The following is a 12,132-nucleotide window of genomic DNA, read 5'->3' as shown; positions in this document are numbered from 1 at the left end:
TTATGACGTATCTGGTTGTACATAGTACCAAAGTTGGAGCACGACCAAACAATAGAGTATATACACCCTGAATATGGAACAGCCAGGACTTCAGTTTGCCAAGATACTGCAGGTCAGTTCAATAGAGGACAAATGTCAGGTTGGGAGAAACGCCATCATTTTTTTCTCGTTCAGAACCCGATTTAACTGATTGCTCAATAAACTGTCTGGGTCACTCACTCTCCCCAGTGGTTGTATCTGTGTAATTGCAGCTATTTCATACGACATACGACAGCAGTATAGAAGACGGATAGGAGTATAGAACACATCTCATAGGTCAGCGTTTAATGGGAGAAGGAAGTGCGGCAAGTGCCATCAAGTGGTTTAATTTTATGATTTGATAACGAACCCTTACATAAGCTGTCCTCTTCCAACACCACTGACCTGTGGAGGGACTCCCTCCAAGGAGTGGACACCATAAAATCAGGTGTCATTAGCTAGCTGACACGACGACATGGTCATTATTCAGTTATTACGAGTTGAAGGGACCGCCATCGTTGGGAAATATTGTAAATAACAGAATTGGAGTGAAGCTTTGTGAGGGGAAATGCAAAGCAATGTACTAGAAGATAGGAGAGAAAAAGATGCCTGTAAAGCCAAATGCCACAGACACCTCATGGGAATATTAATAATGAGCAAGGAAATGATGAGAAATTAAATAAAAGGAGAAATGAGCAAGCAAATAATGAGCATCAACATACACAAGCTGATATGCCAAATTTATTTGAAAGTGGTATCAACACCAAAAGGCAACAAAACACACATGCCCACCTGAAACATATCCACCTCACCCAGTTTTCCCATCCGAGAAAATAAAAAACTACACATTGAGATGCCTTCGTTTGGAAAGTCAATATCCACTGAGATATTTGGTCGGCAAAGTAAATACAAACGGAACAGTGCAAAATTGTGTACGTACGAAAGTCATCCAGAAAAGAAATGCTGCTCTTTAACACAATTGAAAAGCCAGGATTTCTTGAAATGCTGCAAATGTTAGACAGTAGAATTTCCTGTGAGAAAATATACTTGTATATTTTCCAATTTAATATATACACATATAGTACACACATACTGTTTTTGTAGTTTATGTCAAATCTTTTTAAGGATGGCGACATTTGATTAAATAATTTAAAAAATCAAAAAATAAAAAAAATAAAAATAAATAAAAAAATCCAAAACTTAAAATAAATAAATTAATTAAATAATTAAATAATTACAGCATAAGCAATAATACAGGCTGCACGGCGGTCGAGTGGTTAGCGCACAGACCTCACAGCCTCACAGGGAGGAGACCAGGGATCAATTCCACCCTGGGCCATCTCTATGTGGCGTTTGCATGTTTTCCCCGTGCATGCGTGGGTTTTCTCTGGGTACTCCGGTTTCCTCCCACATTCCAAAAACATGCTAGGTTAATTGGCGACTCCAAATTGTCCATAGGTATGAATGTGAGTGTGAATGGTTGTTTGTCTATATGTGCCCTGTGATTGGATGGCGACCAGTCCAGGGTGTACCCCGCCTCTCGTCCAAAGACAGCTGGGATAACCTCCAGCACCCCCCGCGATACTTGTGAGGATAAGCGGTAGAAAATGAATGAATGAATATTTTAAAAAAAGGTAAAATGCTACTAAGCCCTTTGCTGGAACGGTAAAGGTTTCTTCATTAAAGACTCAATCTGAACACAAAGGTTGTTATGGTACAGTGACTTACAATGTAATAATGACACCGCTGATGTACAAACACACACATTACTACCACATAAATACTGTATTTTCTGTGCACTGCTAAACATATACATTCCATAGGTCTCATCTACTTCACCATACTGTATAAAAGTATTGTGGAAAAAGACTAAAACTAATTAAAATGTCTAAAGACTGATTGTTGATTTTATGATTTGGTCTTCCCAGAGGAACCTCTATTTCATTTCTTTTCTGCTGTTCCATTAGCAGGTGAACACAACTCGCATTTTCCTGCATTATTTATTGATACTGAGACGTTATACAGTGGGCGCGGTCAACCCAACCGAAGATGTGACCGTTTCATTCTGGCACACTTCTATTTCTGACCACATGCCAGAAGTACCCCTCCTCGAGCTTATCTCAGGTCTGTGTGTGCTTCAATGACAGAGGGTCTACACACCTTATCAGTTTGTCATTACATTCTTGGCCCCAGTTGTCAGCCCTTTCGCCATTTATGGCTACATGAAGAACTATCAGTCTCCTCCAGTGACCATCAATGCACCAGGGCCTCATAGACACCCCACCTCTGTGTAGTGGGTATAAAAAGACAGTCTGTGTTAGCGAGAAGAATCTGCCTTTGTTGCTATGGAATCACTGACTTCTTCCAGCCACAGATCCTCATCATCCTGTCGCTCATCAGCCCGGTACAGCACCTCCAGTTGCTTTCGGTCAGAGAGCTCACTGCCCGGATCACGTGATACGCTGGATTCACTTCTACAACCTTTCGACTCACCCGAGTCTTCCACTCTGTTTTGGGAAGAGGGCAAGGACCCATTCGCCAGGCACAGCAGATGCTCTTATGGACACAGCAGTAAGTGACCCGAGACCAATCACTTTAACTGTTTAGCACCCTAGCATTTCATTAAAAAAATTGACAAAAGGTGAAACAAACCTTTTCCATGTTAGAGATAACAAATATAGCAGATAAAAATAGCTTTTCTAACATGTTTATCTGCATGAATAAATGCTGTATTTGTCCATATTTGCCTTTTTATTCCATAGGGGTCTAGTGTATGAACCTTATTTGTTGTAAACAATCAATACAACTTCCAAGATCAGAGTTTTAGCTTGCAATGAGCTGCTCCACACACCCATTTTTTTCCATTCATTTCCATAACGCTTATCCTCGTTTGGGTCCTAGCTAAGCTCGAGACTATCAGGATGCACAAAAAGACAACGTTTGGGAAACAATACTGGTAAACCAATTCTGTGTTGTCTACATCACGGTAAACGTTAACAGCATTTTATAATAATACTCCAAGGGAAGCATATAAAGACCAGTTTGGGTCCAAGCGTGGATCCCTGTGGGACACTATGGCTACATTTTACAATAAATATGGCCATATAAAAACTCAGTGTGTTTTATTTTCCAGTGTTTGGTGGAGTAATATGACTGTTGGAGTATTGTTGGTCATTGAAATTATTTGCTCTAGTTGTGTGAGTGTGTATAGTGTGGAGAACCCACCTATTTTATATGTTAATTTTCAATCTTATTTTCATACATTTTCATTTGTTTGCTCCCATTGGTGGACATTTTTCATTGTGTTGACCAAGGTGAGACCATTTCTCACACAGGGGTGGCAACAAATTGATACCTGAATTGTCTAGATAGCTAGTGGGGTGGCCGGAGAGTGACTAGGGGTGCTCATGGCCACCACTGCTTCGCAACTACTTTTGGACAGTCTATTAGAGAAATTAATAGCTGAGCAATGTTCATTTTTTCTGTTCCCAATCATGGCACTTCCCGTTTTAAGTCCTTTCTTTACATGTCAACTGCTGCTACACAGCCCTTCCATTATTAACAGATTGAAGTGCTGAATCACGCCTCAGAATTAAGTCAAAGTCAACACAGTGAGAAAACGTCACCGGTCACAACCAAAGTAACAACGAAAAACTAACATAAACGCTTCGAGTTTATCCAAGAAACTGTTTTATTGACAACTCCTCCACACGGAAAGTTGTGTGTTGCAGTGAAATGTCTCCAAGCTGAAACAGCACTAATGTTCAACACTACAAAGTTGCGTTTGTCGAAATTGTCAGCTGTGGGGGTGGCCAGAGAGTGACCAAGTTTGGACATGGTTTGGCCCCACCCCCACCTGTTGCCTGTGATGACTGGAGTCCGACATGAGTGTCACCTGAAACCCAGCAATAGCTCCCCGCCCTCAAAAGTCTATTTCATCTAACTGAATGTCTCCCTTGGTTTGCAGAGTCCCGAGTATAGAAACCGCTTTGTATTCAAATGGCTCAATTAGCATACCTCACTTTAAGTTTGCACCCAGGAAAGAGAAAGAAATAGTTCTCACTTGCATGTTACACCGTATTGAAAAGTAGGCACTGTATATGAAATATTATACAGACAATTTGTAGTTATGGGGAAATCTGAACTGTTGACTGTCTGTCAATCTTGATTGAATCTTACATACTTCCTCTACAGCCTTCAATTCTTTTGTTTCTGGTTCTACCATATCTTACTTATTGTGTGGAAATATGGGGTAATAACTATAAAAGCAGTCTTCACTCGCTAAATGTACTGCAAAAAAGGTCAGTAAGGATAATTCATAGTGCTGCCTACTGAGAACATACTAACTCCTTATTTCTAAAATCACAAATACTTAAACTTGCTGATATAGTTCATCTTCAAACAGCTAAAATAATGCACAAGGCTAAAAATAACCAATTACCAAAAAATGTCATGCAATACTTCTCTACAAGAGAGGAGAAATATGAGCTCAGGGAAGAACTACATTTGAAACACTTATATGCTAGGACTACGTTAAAAAGCCATAGCATTTCAGTATGTGGAATCAAACTATGGAAAGGATTGAGTAAGGAACTCAAACAATGCACAACGATGAGCCAGTTCAAGAAACAATACAAGCAGTTGATGTTTGCTAAATACAAGGATGAAGAGTCTTGAACCAGTCATGATGTGGTAAAGAATCACTATATTGACACTTACTATGGTACCCATTATGTCATTGTATGGTCATATCACCTTGTACTTCGGTATGTGACAAAAAAAAAACAAACAAAAAAAACTAAACTATATGAGGAAAGCAGGAAGTGAACAAATGTAACAGTTACTGATTGTAAAAGTACCAGATGGAGGGGTAGGATTTAATAAGCTTTGCTTCTTCCTACTCCTTTTGGACATGTGGAACTGTGAACTGATTATGTGATGCATTCAATTGTAATCTGATGCATGTTCAAATGAAATTAAACTATTACCATTACCATTTCTTCTGCCAATATCATCACAATTTTGCATAAAAATGTGACACTTTTCAATAATTTCTACACCAGCAGGAGGGAAGTATTCATTGACTGTTTGTATTTCTCAGTGCGGTAATGAAATGCAAAGCTCCACAGAGGAAACGGAGCCACACATTGGTAGGAGTAATGAGCCAAATTTGAAGAATGTTTGCTCTGTGAAGAAAAAGCCTGCAGACATCATCAACTGGGGTCTCATAAAGAAGCAATGCCAAGTTGGTGAAATATAAATATTAAACCCAGGAGGCACTAAGAACGTCACATGAAGGGTTTGTTTATGGTATGGTGACTCAGAGCAGAGCAAAAGTTGGACTTTAATGCTCTCAATGGAACAGATCACACTGGAAAGCGGCAGCTTACAAAAATAATCTGCTCTAATATAGTCAGCCCGAGTCAATTTAAAGTCCAAGGAGATATTTGTCAATGATGAGGGATGTTTTTAGACTTTTTTTTATAACTTCTAATACACTTCTGCCTTGGAGACTTTGAGTTTTTAAGTCGGGTCGAGACACTGCAGGGACGTTTTTTAAAAACATTTTTCATTTTCTACCACTTATCCTCACGAGGGTCGCGGGAGTGCTGGAGCCTATCCCAGCTGTCTTCAGGCGAGAGGCGGGGTACACCCTGGACTGGTGGCCAGCCAATCACAGGGCACATATAGACAAACAACCATTCACACTCACATTCATACCTATGGACAATTTGGAGTCAAGCATGTTTTTGGAATGTGGGAGGAAAACCCACGCATGCACGGGGAGAACATGCAAACTGCACACAGAGATGGCCATGGGTGGAATTGAACTCAGGTCTCTCGCTAACTACTTGGTGGCAGTGCAGCCCCCATAATGCATTTTGTTCGATAAAATCAATTTCATTGGGGGAGAGCATAGAATGCATAGAAAATGATGCTGTAATGCTGCTTCTGTCTACCAAAGGGAACCTGAGGACCTGGAGCCCAAAACAAAAAGAGGGAAGCTGACGTCATTGCAGCACCCCAATGAATGTGTTGCTCAGATGCAATACCTTATGAGAAAACTTTAAAATATTGTTAATAATATTAAATAATAATATTATTATAATTATATAGGGCGGCACGGAGGTCTAGTGGTTAGCGCACAGACTTCACAGCTAGGAGATTCCACCCTCGGCCATCTCTGTGAGGAGTTTGCATGTTCTCCTCGTGTATGCGTGGGTTTTCTCCGGGTGCTCCGGTTTCCTCCCACATTCCAAAAACATGCTAGGTTAATTGGCGACTCCAAATTCATAGGTATGAATGTGAGTGTGAATGGTTTTATTGTCTATATGTGCCCTGTGATTGGCTGGCCACCAGTCCAGGGTGTACCCCGCCTCTCGCCCAAAGACAGCTGGGATAGGCTCCAGCAGCCCCCGCGACCCTTGTGAGGATAAGCGGTGGAAAATGAATTAATGAATAATTATATAAATATAACAATAATTATAATAATAATAAAATTAAAACCCACGCACGGGTGGGATTGAACTCGGGTCTCCTAGCTTTGAGGTCTGCGTACTAACCACTCAAATGCCATGCAGCCCTAAAAACATTCTTAATAAAATAAATATTTTCTTCCGTTCCAATGCCATAATCGTAAAAAAAAATATTTGACATTTATTTGTTATCCCTTATTATGTTGCAGCTCCAGTGCCGGGTTGTCAGAGCATCGCTGGTGGCGGCGGCGTGCAGTGTGTAGGAGATAGGTACCACGTGTCAACGGACGTCAGCCAATTTGAGCCACAGGATGTTGTGGTGATGGCGTATAACCACCATGTTGTCATTCACGCTGAGAAGGTATTTTGTGTGTTTGTTTACATATGCGGGTTCAACCTCACATATTTTTGTTTTGTGTTGTCATTTGTAAAATACAGCAATATTGTGAATTATTTAGCAACCCCCAGTCATCTGTGCACCAATTCACATAAGCGCCCACTTTAGAATGTCATAGAAAATAATTCATATTATGCAACTATTTGTCACAAGGGTGTCAAAGGCTGTCACCTGTTAGACACCCATAATGTAGACACAATGTCAAGTCTGCAACATAAGATTGCAGCAAAAGGGGGAAAAAGTACAACAAAAACTCAAGGAAGACTCAAGTGTGATTATTTAATTTGAGGTATTTTAAAGAATATTTTTTCTTTTTTCTAAACAATACCATAACATTGATGTTTTATATCTATGTTAGCTTGTGATGACTGGTGTGGTGGCTGCACGGCGGTCGTGTGGTTAGCGCGCACAAATAGGAAACCCGGGTTCAATTCCACCCTCGGCCATCTCTGCGTGGCATTTGCATGTTCTCCCTGTGCATGCGTGGGTTTTCTCCGGGTACTCCGGTTCCCTCACACATTCCAAAATTGGAATTGGTGACTCCAAATTGTCCATAGGTATGAATGTGAGGTTGGAATCTGGGTGGTTCGGGGGGTGGGACTAGATGAGTCTTGACTTCTTCCCACTCACTTTCGAACATGTGTATGTTTATATGTACATAGGTATTTTTATTTGTACAGATTTTGGTTGGGGTGGTACGGCGTACGAGTGGTTAGCGCACAGACCTCACAGCTGGGAGACCAGTGTTCAATTAAATTCCACCCTCTGCCATCTCTGTGTGGAGTTTGCATGTTCTCCCCGTGCATGCGTGGGTTTTCTCCGGGTACTCCGGTTTCCTCCCACATTCCAAAAACATGCTAGGTTAATTGGCGACTCCAAATTGTCCATAGGTATGAATGTGAGTGTGAATAGTTGTTTGTCTATATGTGCCCCGTGATTGGCTGGCGACAGCTGGGATAGGCTCCAGCACCAGAAAAGCAGTAGAAAATGAATGAATGATTTTGGTTGGTTTGTTGTGCTTTGGATGTTTTTCATGTTTGAAATAAAGAAGGAAAAAAAAAAACACCGGCACCAACTGGGGCAAAGGTTCTCAAAAATACGAAATAAACAAAATAAACAGGCAGCATAAAAATACAAAGTACAAACTGGCAGAGACAAACAATAAGACTATGGAAGTGGAAGTGGTGGAAGTGGTGCAGAACAGAGCGTTTGTCTTACTGACGAGGCTGGGTTTATGAGGCAGGTAAGCCTGATTACCAATTACAGACAGCTGCTGCATGGGAGTCAAGTGGCCACAAAACACCAGAAACATCCAAAATAAGAGGGAACCAAACCCTGTTCTGCAAATAATAGTACTATTAAATCCCAAGTTAAAGTCAAATAAGCAGCAACTCACCTGGATCTGTAGCCACCGACCTTGTTTCTTGCTTGTTTTAGCTCACCCTGTGGTCCACTTTTGGACAGCGCCTCAATAATCATCACTTCTATGTGTGTCCTTCAGGTCATGGACGACGGGAGCATCAGTGACACATTTACCCATAAGTCCCTGTTTCCTAAGGACATGAACCCCCTGTCTGTGCGTGGGACCATTAACCATGATGGCATCTTGGTTGTGAGCGTCCACCGTGGAAACACTGCAGATGACCAGGAGCCTCTGGCAGTCCCTACCAAAGAAACGCACCTTTGACCGATGAGCTCTAAGTTCAGTTGAGAGCTCAGCTTCTGTTCTGTAGACAGGAGATTTCAGTCTTGTTAGGGATTATTCATTTTACCTTTGAGGATGACTTGTGGCTCGCTCTTCCAGAAAAGTATTATTTCCTGTAGAATGCATTTTTTTGAATACTTTCTTTCCTTGGGACACAAACTTACGCAAATCTGCAACATTTGGCACAACCATAAACAAAACATAATATCAGCTTTCATTGGTAGTTGTATCTGTGGCCATTGGAAAGCTAATCAGTAAAAATGAAGCAAACTTCAAATTCCAAATCCCAATTTTGCTGCATTAATTGTCATTTTTGTGATCCTCACAATAATTTGTTTTTTCAGTACTGTACTGTAACTATTGTCTTACGAAATACTGACGCAGAAATTTGGCTAATACATGGAAGTAAAGACACTACCCAGACTTTTTTTTAAACACTTATTGAAGCAACAATGGACTGCACAGTGGTTGAGTGGTTAGCACGCAGGCCTCACAGCTAGGAGACCCGAGTTCAATTCCACCCTCGGCTATCGGTGTGTGGAATTTGTATGTTCTCCGGGGACTCTGGTTTCCTCCCACCTTCCAAAAACATGCTAGGTTAATTGGTTAATCAGTCCTCTCGGCTGACAGCTGGGATAGGCTCCAGCACCTCCCGTGACCCTCGTTAGGATAAGCGGTAGAAAATAAATAAATAAATGAATGAATGACGCAACAGCCACGTTTACATGGACCCAAATATTCCAATTCCATTCGGGTTATTTGCTCAAAAGGAAAGAATCTAACCTTTGTATACACCTCATTCCGAAAGAAAAATGCCAATCCGAATGAATATATAATCGGAATCACACGGGTGGAATATTCCTTTCCCCAATCCGATTGAGGTATCTTGTACCCGCTCAATCGGAAAGTTGTCACGGTGCGTTCTTTCAGCGAATGCTCAGCTTTGACGTAACACGCAGACGTCTCTCAGGTTTTGAAAATGGCGGTGAGCAGTCATCACTGGACTACAGCGGAAAGTTCGTTTTTGATACAAACTTTAAAAGAACTGAACGTTCAAGTTACTGCTTTAAAAAAAAAAGCGTAGCAACTGTCCCAACAACCGTGGTAATCACTCTCTCTTGTCCGCCATCTTCAATGAATCACGTGATGTTTACGTTTTACTGCGCATGCTCCATTGACTATTCCGTTTGATTATAGAGGTGCATGTAGACAGGTGATTGGAATATTCCTTTCCATGTATACACTGTCATTCGGAAAGATTCCATTCGGAAAGGGGAAAATCTCATGTAAACGTGTCTAATGATCAAATTCTAGCAAAGAAAAATGAATTTAATCACTGTGGCACCACATAAATAAAAAATTGCCAGATTGTTTTCTTATTAGTCGTTTCATAAAACTGTAGTTTTATAGTCCGATTGTGCCTGTTTGTAGAACTGAATTTGGATTAAAGTAGACAAACTACTTCCTATGAGTAGCCTTTCACTTGGGGAGTCAATGTGATGGAATAAAGACAAAAAAACAAACAATTCTCTAAAAAAAATATGACACGACACTTGCTTGTTAAAAGTATCATTTATTTCTCCCTGATATACAAAACAGTGTTGATTTTTTTTTCATTGTGAAAAATAACTTTTCTCTCTGGTCTGGCCTCCAGTTTTGCTTGCTCTGAAGGCCCTACATCATGCACAGTATTTACTCAAAGAGCCCTAAAAGGCGGTTCAAAGGAACCCTCCTCAACAACTGATACAAGGATCTGTTTCGAAATCAAAGTCCACCTGACCTCAGACCAAAGGAGGATGATAACAGTGATTTTGTCCATCGTCGGTCCTGTACAACAGTTCCATCTACCATCCATTCAGCAGGAATAATCACAAAAAGTTAGGGATAAAATAAAACCAGGCCGGCAAGGTTTCCCAAAGCAAATCTAAGCAGTGTTCATACACCATATGGATAAGCGTCTAGGGATACAATCAGGACTTGGACTTCGGAAAATGTGGGGCAGACCCTTCTCAAGGTCAATAAAGGCATTCTTAGACAAGTGTAATGAGTGAAAAAAACACCCTTGAACTTCATATATTACCCCAAAACATTTTGTCCATGTGATGTATTCTTAAAAGCAAAGTACCTAAAGATTAAAAAAAAAAATCACGTAAAGCTAAGGGAAACCCTCCAGCTCCAGTTATCACACATCCGTTTTCCCAGTGTACATTCATTTTCTTTACACTTCACTTATCAGTCAAGACAGGGTTACAAAGTGAGATGAACGACTGTTATTGCACGTTTTGATTATTTACATGTGGATCAGCCATAAGACAAGAAATAAACTACAATTACTACACTAATAAATACACTAAATGGTCACCAATGAGATGAACAGTTGTGCAATGGAGTTGGACTTGGATTCTGTATAAATATGAAACAACAACATAAAACAACGAAGAAAGGCGTACTAGTGGCTCTTAATCAGTCCTTGGTTGCTATGGATATTTGCATACCTGTGAAGTACTTCTACGCCATGCTGGTCCCTTAGACACGAGCGTCTCTTGGCATCACCAATACAACGTGCGGGAATGCCTGATGCGTTTGTAAGGTACATTTATCTTTCAGTAGAAAACAATGCAGCAAAAATATTTATCCATCATTTTACAAAATAATATAAAAAGTCACTCAGAAAGAGAATAGTTAACAATGAAGGATTACGGAAGAACTGAAATGGTAATGATAGTGGGTACAAGTGTGTATTCACGGCACCCGATACTGTAGTAACATCTGTGTGGGTAGTGCAGGTCTACATAAAAACAGTATATACCGTATTTTCTGGACTATAAGTCGCACTTTTTTTCATAAGTTGGCTGTTTCTGCGACTTATACTCCAGAGCGACTTATAAATGAAAAAATATATACCGTATTTTCTGGACTATAAGTCACTCCGGAGTCGCACAAGGCCAAAAATGCATCATTAGGTAGAAAAAACATACATAAGTCGCACTAGAGTATAAGTCGAATTTTTTGCGGGTAATTTATTTTACAAACTACTTGACCAAAACAAACATTACGTCATCTTGGAAGGCAAGTTCTAATATTAATAAAAGAATAGCGAACAGGCTGAATAGGTGTAAGATATGCTAACACAATGCTTATTCAGCTACACAAAAAATAAACATGAACAGAAAAGGTGTCCAGTGTTTATGTAACATAAACACTTTTTTCATTTATAAGTCGCTCTGGAGTATAAGTCGCAGGAACAGCCAACCTATGAAAAAAAGTGTGACTTATAGTCCGGAAAATACGGCATATAGTTTGACAGACAGCCACAATTCAATATTTAAATAATAGACGTTGGCTTATAAAGACAATTGAGAACGACAGAACACAAATGCCCCCCCAGAAGAAAATAACATTCTGCAGACTACAAGCTGCAAGTAGTGAAATTAACAACTGAAAACAGTAAATCGAACAGCAGAGAAAAAGTTTGAAGTAAGTGAGAAACTTGTTAGGGACTAGCGTAAAGCGGAGGCTACTCTTACCGCCATGAA

General features: G+C 40.3%; 1 protein-coding gene across 1 annotated transcript; it reads left to right on the top strand.

Annotated features, from left to right (window-relative positions):
- Positions 1-1,637: 1,637 nt before the first annotated feature.
- Positions 1,638-10,172, top strand: LOC131134625 (heat shock protein beta-7-like). The gene is made up of 3 exons (XM_058080112.1): positions 1,638-2,589; positions 6,704-6,855; positions 8,393-10,172. Exons 1-3 carry the CDS (start codon positions 2,364-2,366, stop codon positions 8,576-8,578), a joined length of 564 nt encoding a protein of 187 aa, XP_057936095.1. The 5' UTR covers positions 1,638-2,363; the 3' UTR covers positions 8,579-10,172.
- Positions 10,173-12,132: the final 1,960 nt, after the last annotated feature.

This window comes from Doryrhamphus excisus, chromosome 8, assembly GCF_030265055.1.
Source record: "Doryrhamphus excisus isolate RoL2022-K1 chromosome 8, RoL_Dexc_1.0, whole genome shotgun sequence".
In the NCBI taxonomy this organism is placed as follows: Eukaryota; Metazoa; Chordata; class Actinopteri; order Syngnathiformes; family Syngnathidae; genus Doryrhamphus; species Doryrhamphus excisus.
Note: the sequence above shows the minus strand (reverse complement) of the source record. Positions and strands in the feature narration are given on the sequence as shown.